Below are 23175 nucleotides of genomic sequence, written 5' to 3'. Positions count from 1 at the left end.
ACCAAGAATTAAGCATAATTTTATAATATGTTTTTGCAATCGAGAAAATGCTATGTCTCCCACCCAACTCCTAACTTAAACAAGGTCACAATGAAGGCGGCAGCTACCCTCAGATATGAATCTCAGAGAAGAGTAAAACTGCCTTTTTAAAGCACTTTACAGCTAGCAAAGTGCTGTCACATCCGCAGACGGCAACCGCCAGGAACGTCACTTCTGAAGAGTAAAGCTACTCAGTCATTTCAGGGATCAGGACACAAGTTTGGGGGCGGTTGTGCTCTTCTAGTTTCTTTGGAGGCACTAGGTGTTGTCCTAGGGTTAGGGTGATTAATGAAGAAGACATCCTTTTACTTTTTCAGGGGATGTACAGGGAAAGAGTTTATTCCTTTCACCCACGGGAGTCAACAGAACCTAGGAAGTATCTGACTGTGGAACAGAGTTATTTATTTTCAAAAGACCTAAATTAGGATTTTTATTCAAAATAGCAAATAGAATATGTGGGGCGATTGAGAACAAGCGTCAGAGGGGCTGCGGGTCCACTTACAGCATGTAAGTGATGACTCCCACGCTCCACATGTCCGTGGAAAAGGAAACAAAATCATAGTTCACAACTTCAGGGGCGAGGAATTCTGGCGTTCCGAAGTTCACCTTCAGCTTCTCTCTGGGTTTGTATCTGAAATTTAGGAGACAGTGCAGAGGAATGGAGAGGATCAATCAAAAGTCAAAAAGCACGGAAGTGGAAAGGATGCAGCCTACGAGCAGAAGAACTGCAGCCACACAGCAAATTTAAAATAAAGAGACGATAAAGGACATCACATACTGAAGAGACAGTGTCCACAACTTGTAAAGAAGCTTCTCACTAGAAAGCCTTAATAATCTGAAATAATTGTGAGAAAAGCCACTTGGAGTAATTTCAAGCACAAATTATGGAACACGACAAAAGGAGCAGTGATACAGACTGTGACGTGTTGATGGCCTGAACGAGCCTGTTTTAATGAATAAAGAAGATGCGGTAATTTACGACCATTTAGTCTTTTCACTAATGCGCTGAGGTCCATGCAGAGTCTTTGCTCCCTTAAGAGGCTTATCTGAGCCAGAACCCTTTGCAATCTTGGTCACACTATTAATTTTTTTAAGTAAATATTCTCTTTACACATGGAACAAATATAAAAGACTAAGGCAAACTCTTACAAATCCTGAATTAATGTCTTCAAGCTTCATAACCACACTGTATTAGGTTTTAATATCCCATATTTTTCCTGCGTGCGCTGTGGAGACCCCTAAACGTTCAAATTCCGAAGCCAGCAAGGTAAAGCTGAAACATAACTTTGGTTAATTCTAAATGGGGATATGAAACCAAGGGGTACATCAGATTTTTCTTCGCAAAGAACAAGCACCACCGTGCTCCCTAACTCAGTTCATACACCTATGTCCAAACTGACATACCTTCTGGCCAATCCAAAGTCAATAATTTTTATTTGTTTAGTATCCCGACTCACACACAGGATGTTCTCAGGCTGCCAGGAGAAAGAGACACATTAGCAATGAAAACAACCATCCTTCACTCAAATTGTCCCTGAACCACAACTAAAAATACAACGATGCTCGGGAAAAACATATCAGGCCTTTCCCTCTGGGGCTGGCTTGTCTGCGTGGGTATTTTCTCCTTTAATTATGTGGTGGACAAGGCTGTAGGTCCCCTGCCTAGCTCGCCTGGCCCTGCCCATCCCTCCCCCAGCTCTGCCGCCAACGATCACGCCTGAGTTCAGGCCGAGGCCTCCTGCCTCAGGACTTTCCAAACGGACTGGTGGGGGCTGTCTCAGCCTTGACATCTGCCCCCTAAAATTATTAAGTATGAATTTCCCCTTCTTGGAGGAATATTTTTCCTGAGGATTTATGAGTTCCAGGAGAAATGGCCTGATTCATCCCACCAGCCACACTGAACACGCGCTGTAACGAGAACGGCTCTAACCTCCGGACTTTCCCTTCGCGCTCAGTCTGTGGGAAAGTCATATGTGAAAGGAGGGGCTCCCTCACCCCCGTTCACTCTCCATTCTCAGCAATTCCAGAGTTTTGCTGAGTTTGGTCTCAGTGCCTAAAACCCTTGACTAAGTGTTCCCTTGGAGTTTGAGTCTGGAAAGACTTTGCCCCGCCAACCGGACAGTCTCAGGGTGACGAGGAGAAAGGTAGGTAGCACTACAGCTCGGTGTTTACAGAATGTCTTACACGTGTACCTACCTTTGTTAAGATAGAAAAACCGAGGTCTGGGAAAAATAAGGGATTTGTTTTAAAGTCAAGGTCATCCATAAAAGAGAAATAAAAATTTCAAAGAATTGCCTGAAACTTTCAAGCTCTAATTAACCCCAACTCTTCCCTAAGTGCTGGGGGGAAGGGGGAGGTTAGCCAAGTTGCCAAATCCCCAGGATTCATGTCCCATCCTTTAGGTGGGATCATGGCTGCCCCTCCCCTGCCCGTCTAGGTAGAGGAGAGGTTAGAATGAGATCAGAAACTCAGAAGCACTTCATGAAATGACCTAGTGTCACCTTGCCAATAATCAATAGTCCATTTGGTCGGGCATAATGTCTTTGGAAGCCTTTTTTCTAAAATATCTCTAAAACAGAAGTCTATAAGAAAAGGCGACTTATGGAAAAGTGGGTGCCATACAAGGAGATTTGGCCTCATGCTTAAATAACTGATCGATCATGTATAAAGCCGTCCGATTTCCAAAGAGCACCGTGACATAAAATATTTGCTCGCAGAATGTAAAGAAACAGCTCTGAGGGCACTTTCAAAAGTTACATTTTTTTTCTAATTATGAAATTAAAGCATATTCATTGAATAAGTTTTGCAAAACACAAAAAATATATAAAGGAGACCATTCTTAAGTCACCTATAATCTCCCCTACATAGTGACAAGCATTCAATATTTCGGGCCCCTTTCCTTCCAAGGAGCTTTCTGAAAGGGATGCCTGACCCTTAATGACTCATCCAGCTGTCGCTTTTATTATGATCTTTACATACAAGCCACGGCTAAAATTGCCCGTTGCAAGTCCTCAATCAACATTATGAAGCCACATATGGAGTTGTTTGACTTATGACAGGTCAGGTCCTCATTTCAGTTGCCAGTCAAAGCCCTTTAGGGATATGTGTAGAATACCCACACTCGAAAATGCTCCGTGAAAACATGCATTATCAAACCAGCTCATAGCCACGGGCTTTGCTAATGATTTTTAACCTCTGGCTGTGTCATTTTATATATCACTTCCTTCTGGCCTGTGAATGGGAGAGGCAAAAGACATAAATCAAGAGAGTAAGGGAAGCCAAGTTAGAGGAGCAGCGGCCCATGGAAACCTATTTAAGGAAGTTACATTTATTTAGCTCTGCAATCCCTGATGACTTGCAGTAGATGGTATGTTATACAGAATATATATTTTATCTCACTGTCACGCTGTGCAAACAGGGAAATGAGAAAATGACTGAGCCACACAAGAAGAGGCACTTTACGAAATTAGAGCTGGTCGGAGTTATTGGTCCTTCCCCGGTTGTAACTATGCACCGTCCAATTCTAGGGACTTCATAATGGGAGAGAGAGCGAAAGGAAAGGCTCATTAAATAAGAGGAGAAAGAAGGCTTGGCTCCCCGCTGTTGGCACAGGTTTTCCACTGCTCCCAGGGTGCTGCCCAGCCCCACCCACCCCCTTCTGCCCCTCGCCCTTTTAGCACCTCCCTCTGGCTGCCCTGTATCCCATTCTGCCATAGGTTTCTCCTCCGTGCTCTAGTATGCCTGTAGAAAAACAATCCCTAAAGTCCTCACTTTCCTAAAAGGTTTTAGGAGAGTGCTGGGGATTCTTGGAGAGCTGGAAAGTTTGGCTACAACCAGGAAATTCTGAGTTAGCTAAAATTCTCCCACCTACTCATCCTAATAATGAGAGGATGCAACACGGATGCTGTGATGGTGGTGATGATGGTGATGGTGGTAGTGGTGGTGAGGATGGTGATGGTGGTGGTGATGGTGGTCATGATGGTGGTGGTAGTGGTGATGATGATGGTTATGGTGGTGATGGTGGTGATGATGGTGATGGTGGTGGTGATGGTGGTTATGGTGGTGATGGTGGTGATGGTGGTGGTGATGGTCATGATGATGGTGATGGTACTGATGGTGGTGGTGGTGGTCATGATGGTGCTGGTGGTGATGGTGGTGATGTTGGTGATGGTGGTGATGGTGGTGGGGATGGTGGTGATGATGGTGATGGTGGTGGTGATGGTGGTTATGGTGGTGATGGTGGTGATGGTGGTGGGGATGGTGGTGATGATGGTGATGGTGGTGGTGATGGTGGTTATGGTGGTGATGGTGGTGATGGTGGTGGGGATGGTGGTGATGATGGTGATGGTGGTGGTGATGGTGGTTATGGTGGTGATGGTGGTGATGGTGGTGGTGATGGTCATGATGATGGTGATGGTACTGATGGTGGTGGTGATGATCATGGTGGTGCTGGTGGTCATGATGGTGCTGGTGGTGATGGTGGTGATGTTGGTGATGGTGGTGGTAGTGGTGGTGTTGGTGGTGATGTTGGTGATGGTGGTGGTAGTGGTGGTGTTGGTGGTGATGATGGTGATAGTGGTGATGGTGGTGGTGATGATGGGGGTGGTGGTGGTGGAAACCATCTCCCATGTGAATTCCTTTAACAAAGGCAAGTTACAAGAATCTGAATAGCCGTTCCCTACAGATGGAAACATGCACGTATTAGGAGGTGAGAGAAGTTGAGAATGGGGAGATGAGGCTAAGAATCCAGATTTCAAATTCCTGAATATGTACCTAGAGACAGGATCAATCTCCCAAGCTGGTGTACAGTACCCAACAGGGCCCCCTGATCCAAGTCCACTCACTGAGGGGAGGGTTTGGGAAGGGTTTACATTTCAGATGATGCAAAACACACCCTACCTTCAGGTCTAAGTGGAGGATGTACATCTGATGCATGTGCCTTACCCCCTCACATATCTGCCTGATGAACAGGATGGTATCAAGCTCGGTCAGATTGTAGTTGTCATCAACGATGCGGTCGAAGAGCTCCCCTCCATCCACACTGCAGGGAAAGAGGGGGGCGCCCTGAGTCATGACCTCTTGATGAGCACGTGTTTCTCGTGTCTGAGCCTCTCTGACTCTTCCAACAGGTGTGTGGGCAGCTATGTCTCTACCTTCTCAGTGAGATGCCTCTTACGTTGAAGGCCCTTATTTGAGCCACCATCACTTTCACAGATGGAAAGTCTCAAAGCCCTCTCATCCAGTGGCTACAGCTCTGGGATGGGTCCATCTCTGCCGTCTCCTAACGCATATGGAGGATGAAGAGGAGGCTAAGAAGGCAGGGAGAGGGATTCCAAATACCACGGGAAGGTTAGACTAATTTCAGTGATAAAATGCTTCTGTGTGGCGGATGCTGGATATTTTATTATCCAAAATCCCCATTGCACAGTGATAAACAAAAGCCAAAATGGGGGCTGGGCTGGGGAAATGATGTGAATCACAAACACCAATTCAGTGTCAGAATGACTCACTTTCTAACTAAACACTTACTACGTTTTTATAAAAGTAATTTGAAACAGAAGCTTCTTAGCCCTACTTGTAAGAGTTTGACATGAACTTTGTATTAGCAATTAGGTCAAAGGTGAGATGCAGTTCAAGAATCACTTTCCTCCAGGTTACCCAGAACAAGAGTTAAGCTGGGGCTTTGACAGCACAGCTTGGAAATAAAGCTAAACCTCTGTTGTCGTCCTGCTACTTATCAACAAAATCTCACACGGAGGCGTCAATTCCCGAGTAATTTCCTTCCCGAAGTGAATGAGATTCTGACACATGCAAGTCAGAATCAGGGCGCCCCAGCATGGTCCAGCAGCTCCGAGGCAGGACAGAGCCGCAGCCGCATATAAAGGGGCCCTGGCTGTGTGGGTAGGTTTGGGGCAGCGGCGGGGGACATACTACTCCATGACCAGGACGATGTCGTTCTTAGACTCGAAGGCGTCGTAGAGCTGAATAAGGTTCACGTGGTCCAGCTGGTTCATGACGTTGATCTCGTTCTTCACTTCATCCTGGGAGAGGGAAGGGCTGGTTTAGCGCCGTGAGGACAACGGCCAGGTGGGGTCCACACCGCACAGCCCCTCACCTTGTCCTTCATGCCTCTGGTCTTGATGATCTTGGCCGCCAGCTTCAGACCTGTGGCTTTCTCCTCACACTTGTGAACCTGGCCAAAGCGCCCCCTGCCAGAGAAGAGGACGAGGCCCAGCATGAGAGTCTGTCCCCACCAGGGCCCTGCTCCAGTCACTGCCCAGTGGACAATACAGCTGCCCGGCACCCCTCTTTTTGACTTTGAATGAGCAAGCCTGTTATGCACGTGCTGTAGCCAATATCTCCTAGAACAGGGGCTTCCCTGGTGGCGCAGTGGTTGAGAGTCCGCCTGCCGATGCAGGGGACGCGGGGTCGTAATTAATTAATTTTAAAAAATATCTCCTAGAACACGTCAAGTTCTGATACAGACCACTGGCATCAGAATTCCCTGGGGGGCGATGTCCCAGCCCTACCCCAGCCCTACTGATACAGGAAGGCCGGGGGAGGCCCCAGAAGCTGCAGTTCCATGACGCCCCTTGGGTGGTTCATTTGCACCCTAAAATTTGAGAACTTCCGTCACAGAAAAAATAGAATCTTTCTGAATACATATGAATGTAACAAGCTAGGCTTCGTAAGCATATGAGTGATACAGGCTGTAGGTCACAGGCATATCAGATTACCTTTGGAAACTGCATATAAATGAGTAAGAAGTAATAACAAACTTGCATATAGACACATTTAATCAAAATACATATTACATAATCACCTGTGAGATTTTTTGACAGTTTAGCTTGGATATCAATTTAAATATACTTCTTTTTTTTAATAAATGTATTTATTTTTATTTTATTTAATTTTGGATCTATTGGGTCCTTGTTGCTGCGTGCAGGCTTTCTCTAGTTGTGGTGAGCAGGCTCCTCACTGCGGTGGCTTCTCTCATTGCGGAGCACGGGCTCTAGGCGCGTGGGCTTCAGTAGCTGTGGCTCGTGGGCTCTAGAGCGCAGGCTCAGTAGTTGTGGCGCACGGGCTTCGTTGCTCCGCAGCATGTGGGACCCTCCCGGACCAGGGCTCGAACCCGTGTCCCCTGCATTGGCAGGTGGATTCTTAACCACGGCATCAGCAGGGAAGTCCTAAATATACTTCTTAAGACAGCTTCTTTCAAATATCCTCACATACCAAAAGGCACACTCAAGAACAATCTTCAAATTTGACTCGCTTGCTGTGATGCTTGATTTAGTGAAATAACTGGAACCCACGTGCCTGCCTGTGTCGCTGGCCGCATGCAGGAGTGGAAGGAGAGCTCCCCAACGTCGTGGCCAGAAGCCAACAGCAGAGGAGAGGGCTGCTGCAACAGTGAAGGGGTGGGAGTGGAGGCGAGGGCACCGCATCCCCCCGACTCAGCCACGCTCCCTGAGCAGAAGCAGGTGGGTCCGTAAGCACAGCCGAGCACGACTTCAATCCCGCCCACCGGCCCAGGCGTGGTCTCTTTCCTGGAGCTCGTGAACCTACAGCCCCAGGCGCTTCAGATGTGGCTGTTCATTATGAAAAGGCTTGTTTCTTAATTAGCAACGGCCCCCAGAACGGCTTGGCCCAGCAGTGGTGCCTCGTCGCTGTTTTGCTTTAGGGCCACCCCGTCTGTCTCTCTGGCCTGGTTTATTCTGCAAAGCTTTGAGTGATGAGGTGACCTCACAGGGTCCCTGCTGGTCCACCAGGCTGATAATGTTATGCTAACTGAATGGGGTGAGCAGGGACTCTAAGGCCATGGGGGAGATGAACCCCAGGAAAATTCAGGGGCCTGACACCGCATGCAGGGTCCAGGGATCCTTGCCATGGTGCAATAGCTCTGCCCGAAGTGCAGGATAATTTGCTGCATGTTGGCTCTCCTACTACTGAGAAGGAGGTCCACCTGCTGATGACCTCTTTGTGTTTTGAGGCAAACATACACATCTGACTGTGTTCCTCTAACTTACTTACTGAGCCCAGAACAGGGGGTGATGGGCAGCTGGTCCTGCTTGCAGGATGACGAAGAAGAGTCAACGCTGCCCAAAGGGGCAGGAAGGAAACTCTAAGAGTCACTGACAAACCTCGGTCAGAAGCACGCGCAAACCCTGGTGGCTGTTTCAAAGCCGCTTCTGCAAATAACTTCTCTCCTTTAGAGAAACAGTCGCTGGCTTGCCACCCAAGTATCCCTTTCCCCCCCAGCCCATCCTCACAGGCTTGAGGGGCCTTCGCCACAATGGGTCAGCTGGCCAGCGGAGGAGGAGGAAGTTCATGTGTGTCCACGTGACAAAGGGCAAAAGGTAAATGGGATTGGAAGAGGGGGGAGGGGCTTTGCAAAATCAGCCTCACCCCCAGGACCATAGGCAGGAACGCGCTCTGTAGTAGCCACGCGTGTTTTCCCTGTGTTGGTAAGTAAATTTCTATGTATTTGTATAAATGTTCTGCTTTCCTCTTCCTATTTTACATAGATATGCTGATGGGAGTCAACTGAATAATTTAAGCCTTAAGTTCCAAGATCTCGCAGGGGGATTTCTGTGACTGAGGTAGGAGGAGGAACTTCCCCCAGTGACCAACCCGCCCCCGATAGACTTGACTCTTCCTACTTCAGGGAGATGTGGATGTCCTGCCAATAAGTCCTTCTGGGAGGCAAGTAACCGACTGAAATACAGCAATAATCGTAATTCATACGGTAACAGCATGAACGGAAACCAACAATGACGGACACGTGCCATGAGAAGTACAGTGTTCGCTCATTTCTACATTCTGCTCCTCGGTGTTCAAGCTTCCAAACCTTCTGAGGACTCACTCCAGACACGACAGCACAGGAAGTGAGGCAGATATTAAATGTGGAGGGTAGTCACCACATCAACCTCTCCGGCATCAGTGATGCTTTTCAGAAATGGTTAACGTCTCTCATCTCTTAAAATGTTCGCTTATGATGTTTCCGGTTCTCTGGTTGAGACTGGCAAACACTTATGAAATTCTCAAGATCCATCTCTTTGTTCATAGCAGCACTATTTACAATAGCCAAGACATGGAAGCAACCTAAATGTCCATCAAGAGATGAATGAGGAAGATGTGGTACGTATATACAATAGAATACTACTCAGCCATAAAAAAGAATGAAATAATGTCATTTGCGGCAACGTGGGTGGACCTGGGGATTGTCGTACTAAGTGCAGTAAGTCAGACAAAGCCAAATTATCATATGATATCATTTATATGTGGAATCTAAAACAATGATACGAACGAACTTATTTACAAAACAGAAACAGACCCACAGACATAGAAAACAAACGTATGGTTACCAAAGGGGAAAGGCGGGGCGGGGGGCAGGATAAATTAGGAGTTTGGGATTAACATGTACACATTACTATATATAAAATAGATAAACAACAAGGACCCACTGTACAGCACAGGGAACTCTGCTCAATATTCTCTAATAACCTATAATGGAAAGGAATCTGAAAAAGAATAGATACATGTATATGTACAACTGAATCACTATGCTGTACGCCTGAAACTACACAACGTTATCAATTAACTATACTCCGATATAAAATAAAAATTTAAAAACGTGAAGAAGCAGTACAAAAGCTAAAATAATAAAATTAAAAATAATAAAAATAAAAACACTTAGAAGAATTAAAACAACAGAAAGGGACCTGTCTCTTTGAAAGCGCTCTTCTTTCCTCTTTTGTCACGAGAGTGTTGAAGCTGTGAGCATTACTCACCCTCCTAGGATTTCAGTTCTGCTCACGGTGTAGAAGCTGTTGACCGCGGCCTGCTTGGCTGTCACGATGCGGTGATCAAACGGCGCAGGCGGTGACCAGGCCTCGTCTGGAGGTGAGAGAAGGGACGCGTGAGAAGCGGCCCGAGGGCCAAGCCTGGGCCTGAGTGCAAATGTGCTCATTTACTAAGAAAACACAGTGGGCCACCTGTTTGATTTCTAATGATCCAGGGAATGTAAGTTTTCATTTCGTGTTAGGATACATGGCTCATGAAGGTGACGCGCCGCACCTTTGAGAAAGGGTGTCGGGGCCTCTGCACCGTGGCACCTAGCTCCCTCAGGGCAGCTTTCAGAAACGTCAAACAACTGCAAATCTCCAAGCCCCGTACAGTCCAAACAGGTAATACTTTCAAACTGGAGATATCTGAACACAAACCCCAGAAACTGACCCATTTTTTTAAAAGCACCACTGATAAAGTCCATTATTTTCTTTAAGGCAGAGAGAAAAAGATGAAAAATTTCTTCATGTCATTGAAAGGTTTGATATTACTATATATGACTTTCCAAAATATTTTAGCCAGTATTCAAGACACATTTAAGGTGCCAAGGTGCATTTTTCCTGGTAAACACCCAGTAAAACTGGCGAAATATATATTGTACAGCTCTCAAATTTCTCCCGCCTTCTACCTTCCAGCCTAAGCATCTAACCTCCAGTCCACCTCAGCTCTAAAATACATGTTACTCACTAATATTCTTCCAGTATCCTTTTTACTTTTCCACGGTTACTTGCCGTGAACCTATTCATTTCCCCATTTATTCATTACTTAAACATCTACTGCGTGCAGCTTCTTACGTGCATACAAAGGGTACGAAGGGAAGTGAGTAGATAATAACTTTGCTTTCAAAAATTTACATTTGTTCAAAATGTAATTCTTGAGCACTTATCTTGAGCTAGGTACTTTGCCAAGTGTTCATATTTTTTAAGATTCAGATAATATAAATCTCTGGGCAATTGATTTGATGGGGACGTTCTCCCTTCACACCATAAATATGCTGAAAAGTGAAGAAGGTATGAAAGAATTCTCTTGGTGGCATTCGTCTCTTCAGACCAAAAAAAAACCCCAAAAGTGATTGAGTTATGAACACAAATGGCATCAATGTGGCATGATGTCTCCTCCAGGCTGTTAGGCTAAGTGAAATGTAGTCGGAAATGTTTGCTGGAAAGGTTAAGGAGCTTTAAAGGGCTGGAAGAAAAGCCGTTTCCTACCCAGGGGGGTCACCAGATCTTGCTGCCTGGGAGTCTTTGCTCCAGGGGACCCCAGGACTTTGTCTTGTTGGTCCCCCCGGCGCCTCCGGCGTCCTGTGTCCTCCATGTGCATCTGTCACCTGCACCTGCCACATCTATTCCGCTCTTCTTGTTCTCCTCCTGGACCAAGCTCCCCTCTGCCCCTCTCCACTTACTGCCGCCCGAGGGCTCTGTTGGATGAGGGCTCTGCAAAACAGGTCCTGTCGCTGACTTGCCTGTGGTTCGTGATGTGAAAATGACTTTTCTGCTGCCATTATTTTACCTGGAATATAAAATCCAGCCACAGCTCTCAAAGCTTCCGGGAGAAAACTTTCAGATGGCCAAGTTTCTGAGCACTAAAGCGTCCTCAAGATGCTGCTTTGTTGAAGGGAGGTAAGCTTCGTGATGGAGAGTTGGCGATGTCAGTGTTCGGGGTGAGATGAAGCAGGATGCATCCCGTCACCCCAAGCAGCACGGTCACAGGCGGAGATGACCAGCACCCCGGGGACTCTCCCTAACAACCTCACGACCCCAAGTTAGTCCACTGACCCTTTACAAAGGCAGTCATTTTGTGACTGCCTAGCTAGTCTGATCTTCATTTTTCACTTCCTTTCCTTAAAGAAGATAGAAGTGACCATGTTAAAGCAAAGTGAAAGGAGCAGTGGTCTCTGAGTGGTAACAGCAGAGAGTCAGCCTTTACTGGTGAAAGAACTGACCTAACTTAAGTTTCCCAACAGCTCCAGACCTTACTAAAAACATCTCTGCAGTGATGGACTTTCTTAGTAAACATTAGCGTTACATTTAATTCTTGGGAAATTAGACTTCTCTACAATTGGTTTCCAAAATACATTAGTCAAGAATGAAAGAAGGGGAATTCCCTGGCGCTCCAGTTGTTAGGACTCCGAGCTCTCACTGCTGAGGGCCTGGGTTCAATCACTGGTCAGGGAACTAAAATTCCACAAGCTGCGCGGGGTGGCCAAAAAAAGAAAAAAAAGAAATAAGAATCATGTCTTAAATCCCTAAAAAATACCACAGATGTTTGAACTGGGATGGTCTTTGTTCCAAACAGATTCTGTGGCTCATCGTAACGTAGATTAATTCATTTGAGTTGGCTATATAACTGCCTGGATTTATATGTGAAACTTCCCGGTTGAGGAAGAATCATTCAGTGACCTACTGTGTACTCAATCCTCACAATATTTGGGAAGCAGCCAATTCATACATCTGATCATTGCTCAGTTATCGATCTTAGGAAGGATGTGCTCTATACTGCTAAAAATAGGAAACTTTTACTTGATATTTTAAAAGTACTGGATGTGATTTCTACTAATCATTATATCCATCTATCATTCGGTAGAAGACTTAGAAAACACTAAAATGCCTGAAAATGTCACAGGCAAGAAGAAAAAATAACGGCAAGAAAACGTGGCCAAGAAAACTCCACACAGCTGGGCAAGTGGCTTCTAACCCACTGCTTTAAAGCAGAGTCACTTCAGTTATCCTTCGATATGGACTTAAATCGCAACGGCGCATAGATCTGCAGAAAACGTCAGCTGTGGAAGCAAATGCTTTAAACCCTACCTTTCATAGGATTGACCACTGTTAGTTCTATAAACACACTGCTCTTTATTTGAACTCTCGTCCAGCCCTGTTTCATCTGGAATTTCGGATTCTCCTTTTTCCTTAGCTTCTCGGTCACCAGGCTTTTCCTTAGAACGAAGCCCATTTTTCTCTTCTTTGAACACTGGCCATTCATTTTTATCGGCAGAGCCTTGCTTATCATCCCCAGAGCTATTATTTTCTTGTCAGCGCAGTCTCTCTGGGCATGAAATGACTCTCCCGTCTTCACTTTCCCTTGGCTCTGTGGAATTTCTTACAGCAAAATCTTCTAAGCCTGTTTCGTGTTGAGCTTTATTAAACGTTTCTTTCTCAGATTGTTCTTCCGGGAAGATCTCTCTAAAAGCCACCATAGGACACAGTGTTTTAATGGAGGACGCATGTGATCGGTGTCATTTTGGCTTCACAGAATGGCATCTCTATACAGGCTTCTCTTTATTGGCAGATAAAAGCTTTGGGGAAGCAAAGTAGGAGAAAACGTGACCAGTGGACCGACAGCTGGGCCTCCAAAGAATTTCTAGTTTGTAACTAGTAGGACCCAAAGCCAATCAAACGAAGGTATTCAAACAGCACTTCACCCGACACAGGGCATCACGAACATGTAACTTCCTCTGAACAAGAACAACCTCGCGACTTGTATAACAGAGCTTGACCCACAATTATCTAGTCTTATAGAAAGGTTACCTGTGGCAGGTGCCGTCCTTTTGACTTTGTCTGGTGCTGCTTCCTTCAGGCCAGGGTGTGAGCACACCTGCTCCTTAGCCTGTGGGCACACGATTGAGTAATGAGTGATGTGAGTTACACGTCACACCAGGCTCTCTGGGCCTCAGCACTTCTGACACTTGGGGCTGGAGAATTCTTTGTTATGGGGAATGTCACAAGGATTATAGGATGTTTAGCAACATCTCTGGCCTCTGCCCACCCGAAGCCCACAGTACTCTCCCCCACCCAGGTGTAATAGCCAAAAAAATGCCTCCAGAAATTGCGAAATGTCTCCGGTGGGCAAACTCACCCCATATTGAAAACCATTATATTACACAATTCAAACACAGAAAAAAAACCAAAATAAATAGTAATTTAGAGGGTAGAACAGTCGGAATTAATGAAGCCCTGTACAGACTAGAGTGTTTGAAAGCAAATGACCTCACTATTTTCGAAGAAATTTTGTAAAACTCTGGCATTGTTTGTAGAAGAAGGCCCATCTTCATGGATAGATAAAGGATATTGTAACGCGATTGTCACCCTTGACCTCTGTTGGCATTGTCTTGATATAGTTCACATATAAATCAAATAAAAATGAGAGGCTATATGTCAGTGGGTTTTGTAAACCAGAAAGTAGGAGAGTAAAGTAAGCTTTTATAAAAGGGGCTTCTACAGTGCTTAGAACAGATGGCCCCTTTCTAAGGAGATAAACATTCTTTTCACAGTCCTGGTTTCTCTGAATTAGCTAAGCAAACCCTTTTTAAATACCACATAAACCCACCCAAATTATCATAAGTTCTGAAGTTATACGTTATAAGTTAATGAAATTGTATGGATGTCCAAAGAATCAGTCTTTTTTTCTTTGGAGAGAGAGTAAAATTTGCCTGAGGGTGACTTGCAAGCATGAAACACCATGTCAGTGCAGGTCATAGATATCAAGACAAATTATAAATGTGCTTTTAAACAATCCAAAGGGCAGTCCCATAGGTTCAGAGCCTTTCCAGTTTTCAGATAAGGACCTTCAAACACAGAGGCATGTTTAGTAACTCTGCAGAAAACCAAAATTAGAGATTAGAAGCCCAGGAGTTCGGAACTTTCTCTTTTAAGTGAAAAGGCAGGAAAATGTCTTTTAGTTTCCCTGCTCTATACTTGCACAGCAATCAGCACATACTCCCACCCCAGGATAGCTTGCAACATTTTCTTAAACATTTTTTTCTTTCTTTCTTTCTTTTTTTTTTCTTTTGCGGTACACGGGCCTCTCACTGTTGTGGCCCCTCCCGTTGCGGAGCACAGGCTCCGGACGCGCAGGCTCGGCGGCCGTGGCACACGGGATCTTCCCAGACCGGGGCACGAACCCGCGTCCCCTGCATCGACAGGCGGACTCTCAACCACTGCGCCACCAGGGAAGCCCTTCTTAAACATTTTTTCTCATCAGTTTCCTACTTAATTTTTTGCGTACTGCCAAAAAAAACACCAAAAAAACCAACAAAACAGCTGGTGTGTCAGTTAATTTCAATCTATCAAAATATGTAAAATTGAGAATTTGGCTGTAAGCCTCCAGGCGTTTGCCTCCAGGGACGTCTCAGTGTCAGTGGTGGGTGCCCACAGGATGTGCTGGCGCTCTCTGGGTACAGTGTTCTGATTTGACCAACAGGAGAGCTATCAGTTCTGAGGAAGGTAAGAAACAGGCTTCCAAACCAGACCATTTTCTCCTTTAATTATATATCAGATATGATTCACCATTTAGATAACGTAAGAAGGTCTTTATTCATTGCCACAGGCTATTATATTTTCATTTCCCTAGGTCATACTGACATCTAGAGGACCTTTGAACTGAAGAGTTCCCGAAAAACAGAAGACGTATTTCTCCTCTTCTGTTTCTGGGCAGCGACTTCAGTATGAAGTTCATTCTTAGTGTTTCCAAGTTATATGTAGAAGTTGCTAAAATAGGAAGTACAGGTGTGTAAGCACATCTTGTTTGTTTTCCAAAAACAAACGTATTCTGTACTGATTAAAGAGGACTGGTCGGTGCTGGAAGGATTATGATCACGGTCTGCTAAGGAATAAAAAAATCAGGCCAGACACTGTGTCCTTTGCTGAATTCATGCTGACGGACCGGACGAGCACGAGGGCCCCATTTCACTCACAGTCACTCATTAATTTGTTCACTTAATCATTACTCATATATTTGCACATGGATTCCTTTTTTTTTTTGCGGTACGCGGGCCTCTCACTGCTGTGGCCTCTCCCATTGCGGAGCACAGGCTCCGGACGCGCAGGCTCAGCGGCCATGGCTCACGGGCCCAGCCGCTCTGCGGCATGTGGGATCTTCCCGGACCGGGGCACGAACCTGTGTCCCCAGCATCGGCAGGCGGACTCCCAGCCACTGCGCCACCAGGGAAGCCCCATGGATTCCTCTTGTAACCATTTCCCCATTCCTTTTATAATATTAGTGGATGTAGAATGACTCGGGAAAGAAAGGTGATTTGGCCCGAATACCCAAGTATTCAAAACACAGTTTTGCTCTCTCTACTCTGTCCCATTTCCTGGGCTGGTGTCCTGAGTGGACCTGTGTTCCCAAGCTTGTCCAGCTAGTCTTTGAGGGGCATGGAGGAAATGTTAGAACTAATTTCTATTCTTTCTCCATTCTTTCCAAATGTATATTTTACTTACTTTTAAAAATATGTCTTAGTAATATTGAGCACATATAATTTATGTCTGTAATATATGAAATGTTTATAAAAATATGTATACATGTATTGCTTATCCATTTATATCATTTATAAATAGAGTAAAATATTGCCATATGCTTTAAGATATTTTGCCGATAGCAGTGAAAAGTCAGACTACTTCGGAGACCACTCCTCTAGGTGACACTATTTCCCACATTCTGCTTTTCTGAAATATGTGCTTTAGAGAAGAACCATTCTGATTAGCGGGTTCAAGGGCAAGTACCTAATTACAGCTATCCGCTCAATTCTTGCAAACTCTTCTCCACCTTCTACAAAGCACTGCTTTTAAGAGGTCAGGATTCGTTCTTCAAACGACCTTTGTGACAGAGTAAACCAACTGCATGCACTTCACACTCCTGTCTCTGTTGTAGTTTCGCTTATTGCCGTGGAATCGAGACCCTTAGAGGAAGCAACACGGGTGCACAGGTGTGTGCCGTGTACCACCAGCCTCACCAGCCCAACACTAAAACCCTACTTTTCCTGAGTGGTGGGATAACCAAAAGCGAAATTAATTCGATTGAACAACTTTGCCCAATCCCTCTTTCATTCCCATTCAATAAAAATCTATTTTAAAAAGCAGGCCTGAAATGGCTTTAACTTTGAAATAACAGAAAGACTGAGATGGTTGCTGCCTTCTCTGGACGATCCTTTCCTGGGTTATGGTACTGTCCCCGCCCCGGGGGTATGGACCTTTCCCTACACCTCTTCTTCCCCAGCACCACACGAAGGGTCAGGGTTCTAGAAGTGCCTGGTGAGCCCGTGTGCACGAAGGAAGAAGTGCTTTCCGGAATGGTGGTCTCATGGCGAGAACATCCGTGTGTCAGGCTGCATCACTGAAAAGCCGGACCACCCAGGCACAACCTGACATGCACCCTGCCACTAACTCTCACATCCTTTGCATCACTTAGCTGATGTTAAGTGACACCCACAGCCCTGCATTTGGGGACTACAGTTGCTTCAGAAAACTGTTTTCTTAACATCACAATGGGCCACGACTAAACTAACGGCATAAATCCTGAGCTGAGGGTATATTACTGCTTATGGAGCTGCCAAGATGGACATGTTTGGTAATTTTAACATTATGCCTTAGACATACAAAAGCAAAATTACAACAACTGTAATGACCTTGTTAAACTCTGATTAGAATCCTCGCGGGGGAGAGAGAAAAACAGAGGCTAAAAGCAGACAAAGAGAGGAATTTTCAGAAGAAATATTAAAACCGTGTTTCCTCGTCTGAGCACAGAAGATGATTGTAGAGATCACCTGTGAGAGCAATCTACTTCTCTTCATCCTCAGGGCACACTCAGATTCCCTGGGCATTAAGGCGAAGGCCCCTAAAGTCCCTGGCTGATACAACCCCCTTTGTGATGTGCAGCGTCTGGTAGGACAGGACCTGACGTTGGCAGGAAGGCAAGTGCTGACCCTGACCTCAGAGCACAGCGAGTGGACCCTCCCCAGGCTGCGGAAAACATCGGAGATAATCGGACAGAAGACTAAAGCCTCTTGGTGTGTCCACAATTCCAGGGACAGGCTTCATCCAGAAACCAAGGAAATAGGACTCCTCACAGGTGTATGTCAAGAAAGAGCCCGGAATCAAAGGCATTGGTTCAGGAAAGTCTAATCGGAGGCTCTGTCAAGGGAAGAGACGTGGGCAATCCTGCTTTCATTTGATTATAAGATGCATGGACAGTTCCACGAAAAGGCGGCACACTGCACAGGGAACAGCCCCTCCAGCCAGAGAAGACGGATGGGGGCCCGCACTGCTCAGAGGTGCTGTCAGGCTACTCCTCACTGACCACAGGTTTTACTTAATCTAAACACACTTTTGAGTTTTCTTATCTCCACAACCCCTGCTGCGGCCAAGGCCCCGTGGCCACACGTGGGTGCTGAGCAGGGCTGTGCAGACCCAGGGTTACGCGAGAGGCCGGCCCTTGGTCTGCCCTGCCGCCTGGGGGCCAGGCTGTGGACCAGAGCCGCAGACTACTGACTATATAGGCCTCCTCCACCCTCCTCTCCAGCCTGGCTTTGTCGATTCAAAAGAACTGGTTAGAATTAACCTGGAACAAATTAAAAGTCTTCTCCTAAAGATCCAGTCACATTGGGTACTTGGGTCGTAAGGATCTGACTTTCCCTCGTCTCACTGCTGATGGACGAGCTCATCTGAGACGTCTCATGCCAGATCCGTATCTTCTGATTTCCTAGCCACCGCCGTCTCCCCGTCTGCCCCGAACAGGGACTGCTCAGCCCTCCGAGGCGTACCTGCTCTTCTCACACAAGCTGCCGACGAGACTCTGCCTGCGGCCCCGCGCCACCCCACTTCCCACGTGCCCAGACTCTCCCGCGCTCTGACCTGGTGCTTCTCGGCCACCCGGGGTGGCGGACCGTCCGGCAGCCATCAGCGCCCAGGGCCCACCAGGGAATCTCACGACCCTGCCCGTGTGGAGCCCGGACGCGGAGGCTCTGAGGCCCGCACGGACCGTCAGGCTCTGCCGGGTTTGGGGGCCGCGGCTCGCCGGCGCCGGCCCCGCCCCTCTGGCTTTGGAGGCGCTTTGGTCCCTCCCCGCCCGGGCGGCCCCACCAGAGTGTGGAGGCCAGCAACACCCCGGGCAGACCATGTTGCTCGTGTTTCCCTTTACCCATGCCGCCTCCCACCCACCTTCAAGGGTCTGACCCTCCCCAGGGTGCACGATTACCCAGCAGACCACTGCCTCCCAGGGCACGTGTGGAAATGGGTCTGGGGCACAGCCCCGAAGACCACAGCTCCCCCAAGCTGACCTCGGGGGGATCGGGGTGGGGGGAGCCAAGAAAAAGCCCGTGCTGCCAAGCGCCCCTCGGGACCCTCTGCCCGGGACCCTCCAACCAGGACTCTCCGCCCGGGGTCCTCTGCCTGGATCCTCCGCCCGCATCTTCCACCTGGGACCCTCCGCCTGGGACCTTCCGCCCGGGACCCTCCGCCCGGGACCCTCCGCCCGGATCCTCCACCCGGATCCTCCACCCGGCCTGCTGGTCCAAATGTAGTCATGGCCAGTGATTTAATTCCTCCACCAAAATGGAGGTGAGCAGAAGAGGGGAGACTCGGGCTGAAGTGGAAGAACACTACCTTCCAGGGCGCAGAACTATTGACACACTCCACGCAGAAGCGTGTCTGAACACCCCGAATCAGTGCAGGCTTCTGCCTTCTTGGGATTCTGTTCCCAGAACAGAACCTGGCACTTCAGACCGGGCGGCAAAGTCACTGAGGAACGGCGTGTGTGTGTGTGTGTGTGTGTGTGTGTGTGTGTGTAACCAGTTTCAAACGCAGGTATAAATGGGATTAGAGCTCCTTGATGTTCATTTGATTTAAATGAGCCTTACTTAGTAAAATTCCTCTCTTATACCACACAAGACCCGACCTTGGAATGTTTTCACATGAAGTTTACTACGTTTTATCATCACCTAATAAAACTCCCTGATTTCTCCGCGCTGCAGACAGTTTTGTAAGGATTCATTTCACATGGTATTCTCAGGCTGCTTGTTAACTTTTATTTTAGGTTCGCTTTTATCACTCCCTCCCCTGTCTCCTGCTCCGAGTAAGCGGTGGGCAGTTCAGCCCATGCCCCCCACGGGCCTTCGTGGAGGCGGGCACCTCCCGGGGGGCCCAGTGCTCCCCAAGGGAGGGGCTGTGTGGTCCCTTGGTGGTAAGGGAAGTTCGGAGGTCTGAACTTAGATTCACTGAACGAAGTATTTAACCTCGCGCTTCGCCTTTCCACAGCTTCCCCAGGGCAGCAAATTTTGAAAGCACACGACAAAGCGAAGTGGCTTTCAAAGGCTGTCTCTGAAAAACAGTGAGAAGCCGCGAAGCTCTCAAAAAGTCTCTGAATGTGGAATGTAATACAAACTCTGTAGGTATAAACCCATCTGTTATGACTATCCCCAAACATTTAGTTGCCTGGTCCCTTCTACTCAAAGTAGGTCCGTGGCCAGCACCACCACCTGGGAGCTTGTTAGAAATGCAGACCGTCAGCCCCACCACACCCACCGGATCAGAATCTGTGCTTTCACCGATCCCGCAAGGCTCCCGTGGACGCTAACATTTGAGAAGCGCTGGCCTAGGTAACACACGTAAGGACTTGGTGTAAAGAAACTTTTCACACAATATTCATCACGGCCTCTTGTATTGATTTGAATCTTGCCTCCATCCACGATGAGCGAATGTCACGCTTGGGGAAGCTCAGAGGGGGGCGGGAGGGAAAGGGGGCGGAGCCAGGACACAGCTCAGCTGGTCTGGAAGCCAGTGGCCTTGAGGGGCGTAGGCGGGGGAATCCATCACCGTGCTGAACACTAGTGACTTCCGCAGGGTGTCCAGAATCCTGACACCGACCCAGGGGTCCTCACAGGGACTCAGAAGAGAATGCCAGCCTTGATACCACGTGACGAGAACTGGCCACTCACCTCTGGGGTCTCCACTGATGGCGGGAGCTCTGGCCACAGACAAAAGCAGCATTGAGGTGTAAAGGTCCTGCTACGGACTGAACCTTTGCGTCCCTACAAAATTCATATACCGAAGCCCTAACTCCCAGGATGAATGTATTAGGAGGCGGGGCCTTCGGGAAGTGATCAGGTTTAGATGAGGTCCTGAGGGCGGGGTCGGACAATGAGATTAGTGTTTTTATAAGAGGAGGAAGGTATCAGGGTCTTCCTCTGCCCCTCTGCCACGTGGGGACACGGAGAAGGCGGCTGTCTGCAGCCCGAGAGAGGGCCCTCATCGGAGCCCGACCATGCTGGCCCCCAACCTCAGGCCTTCAGCTTCCAGAACTGTGACAGACAAATGTCTGTTGTTCAGGCCGTCCAGGCCACGGCATTTTGTTACAGCCACCCCAGCTAAGACAGGGACAATGAAAACTGTCGCAGTGGAAACTCTAGAGAATTAGGGATTTGTTCTGCTCAGCTCCAACCTGCACGGAACAGTTAGGGTTATTAACACAAGTGCTCTAACTTGGTTATAGCAAGCTGTCGACTTTAAAAGGAACAAAAGTAATTTTAGTTAGCCCAGTTCTTATGAAACAAAGATTTAGAAGCCCACAGACAGTACATGGCCTCTGATACGGTCTAGTTGTCTGTGCTTTTACTCCTAAGGTAGCCTTAAACCCTCAATTTACGGAGAACATAAATACCTTATCGAACTCTTGGTGTTTTTACCTGTCTTTTGTCTTATTGTGGATGTACGGGAAACTATTCAGCGAGCACTTATACCAGTCATTAAAATAGGGAAATGCTTCCATACCGGTTGGTAAATAGTGGGTGTCTTGCGACCTCCAGGGGGCCCCCCCAGCTCCTGACCCAGCCGCCCCGCCAGCCTCTGGACCTTCCTAAGACCCAACAACTCGGGAGTCCGTACCTGGCGGGGCGGGGACCTCTGTGTCCCTGCTCGGATGGGCGAGTGACTGAGCTCCCAGTTATTCAAGCCCCGCACAGGGAACAGGGATAACATATGAGTGCCCCTGGGCACAAGGGCAGACTCCTGGCTACACAATTTTCAATATTTGGATAAAGGCTTGCAATTTTATTTTTGCTACCCCTACGAGTTATCATTAGTGGGAAATTGGAAAGTGTGCCTTGACAGTCAAGGGGAGAGCCGTGTGTGACGAGTGAAGAGGACGTGGGTGTTTCTACCAGCACCTCCTTTGCTGCCTTAGGCCTTGGGGCAGTGGTTCTGCAGTTTGCTAAGCTCCTGCCCCAGACAGCCTTCACTAGTAGCTCCGGGTTGGAGCCCGAGCACACTCTTCACGAACTCTGTAAGTGATTCCGATGTAAATGGTCCAGGGGCCATACTTTGAGGAACCATACGGAATTCCTACTCATTATTCAACACCGTACCCAAGGTTTCCCGTTGTGAATTCTGCCTTGAAACACTCCTTCCCTTAGCCTTTTACTGAAAGAGGAATCAGTCTTTCTTCCACGTGTGTTGGCTGTGCATCTATCATGCATTTATCATAGCGACCCTGCCTAGACACCTCGGTGTCCTTAGCGTCTAACTCTGTACTTGATCAATTGATTAACTGATCGATCGATCGATGAGTAAGTGGGGGGAGCTGATGCCAGACGGTATCTGCTGAGCGCCTCAGTCACCTGTATAAAACGTATCGTGAGGGCTGAGCTATTTATTATATCCTTTAGTACATCCTCCTCGGTATGAGGCTAGACGTCCAGCTCCCAGGCTCCTGGGCCACCTAGAAGTCCCCACGCTCACGCAGTGGGCTTTGCGGGCCTGCACCTCTGACAGGAAGCCCGTGCTCTGCTCAGACCGCTGTGTCACCAGTTATGTATCATTTTACCACTTTCCCAACAAATGTCTCATACCTAATAAAAATCATTTGCTTAACGTATATATTTCAGAGCTATTATTCATACCTCTGTATTGGCCATAACTTCCTTAATGTGCTTCAGAGACACTTAATGAACACTTCCAACGACGAGAAGAGGAAACGAGAAGAGGTTAGGGTGTCAGCACTGCTACATTTTACTTCCGTAGGATTATGAAGCAATTTTGCCTAGAGAGCAGCAGCTATCTCCTTTGAAATGTCTGATTAAATCTCTTTGTACATCACGTAGCCCAACACTAAAATAGGTGCTAAATCAATGCCTTTGCCTTTGCCACTGCAGTCCTTCACTGTGTCTGTCCTGGGATTAAGGAGCCAGCCTGTACGTTATTCTAATGCTGCCTCAGGTCTCAAAGTCTACGATGCCACAGGATCTAGACTGCAACTGGGTAGAGCTGGAGAGCACACTCCGAACCTTTGTCTGTTGGCACGAAGCCGCTTCTTGGGGGCTTTGTCAAGTACCTTCACCCTTGGAATCTATCTCCTGTTGCGATGATGGTTTAGTAGTAACCAGATGCCTGCGCGGAAATGTCTTTAGGGCAGACCGTAGAAAGCAGTGTGCTTGTCTGTTTGGCTGCGTGATATTAATTTTCCACTTCTCAGCTGGCGGGGCGTTGCTTCAATGGCGTTGGCTTCTCCCCACTGCATTAGGCC

At 47.5% G+C, this 23175-nt stretch overlaps 1 protein-coding gene across 1 annotated transcript in view; it reads right to left on the bottom strand.

The window, feature by feature from the left end:
- Window positions 1–23175, bottom strand: part of MYLK4 (myosin light chain kinase family member 4) — an 80654-nt gene that overhangs the window by 6476 nt on the left and 51003 nt on the right. Inside the window, exons 3-9 of the mRNA XM_024741840.1 lie at window positions 13413–13491; window positions 9831–9936; window positions 6155–6248; window positions 5971–6080; window positions 4939–5080; window positions 1444–1514; window positions 542–670 (exon numbers count right to left, since the gene is read on the bottom strand). Of these exons, the coding sequence (XP_024597608.1) occupies window positions 542–670; window positions 1444–1514; window positions 4939–5080; window positions 5971–6080; window positions 6155–6248; window positions 9831–9936; window positions 13413–13491 (731 nt within the window). The remainder of the gene's footprint in view (window positions 1–541; window positions 671–1443; window positions 1515–4938; window positions 5081–5970; window positions 6081–6154; window positions 6249–9830; window positions 9937–13412; window positions 13492–23175) is intronic.

The sequence above is a fragment of the Neophocaena asiaeorientalis genome, unplaced genomic scaffold (assembly GCF_003031525.2).
Source record: "Neophocaena asiaeorientalis asiaeorientalis breed wild unplaced genomic scaffold, Neophocaena_asiaeorientalis_V1.1 scaffold1644, whole genome shotgun sequence".
NCBI lineage: Eukaryota > Metazoa > Chordata > Mammalia > Artiodactyla > Phocoenidae > Neophocaena > Neophocaena asiaeorientalis.
Note: the sequence above shows the minus strand (reverse complement) of the source record. Positions and strands in the feature narration are given on the sequence as shown.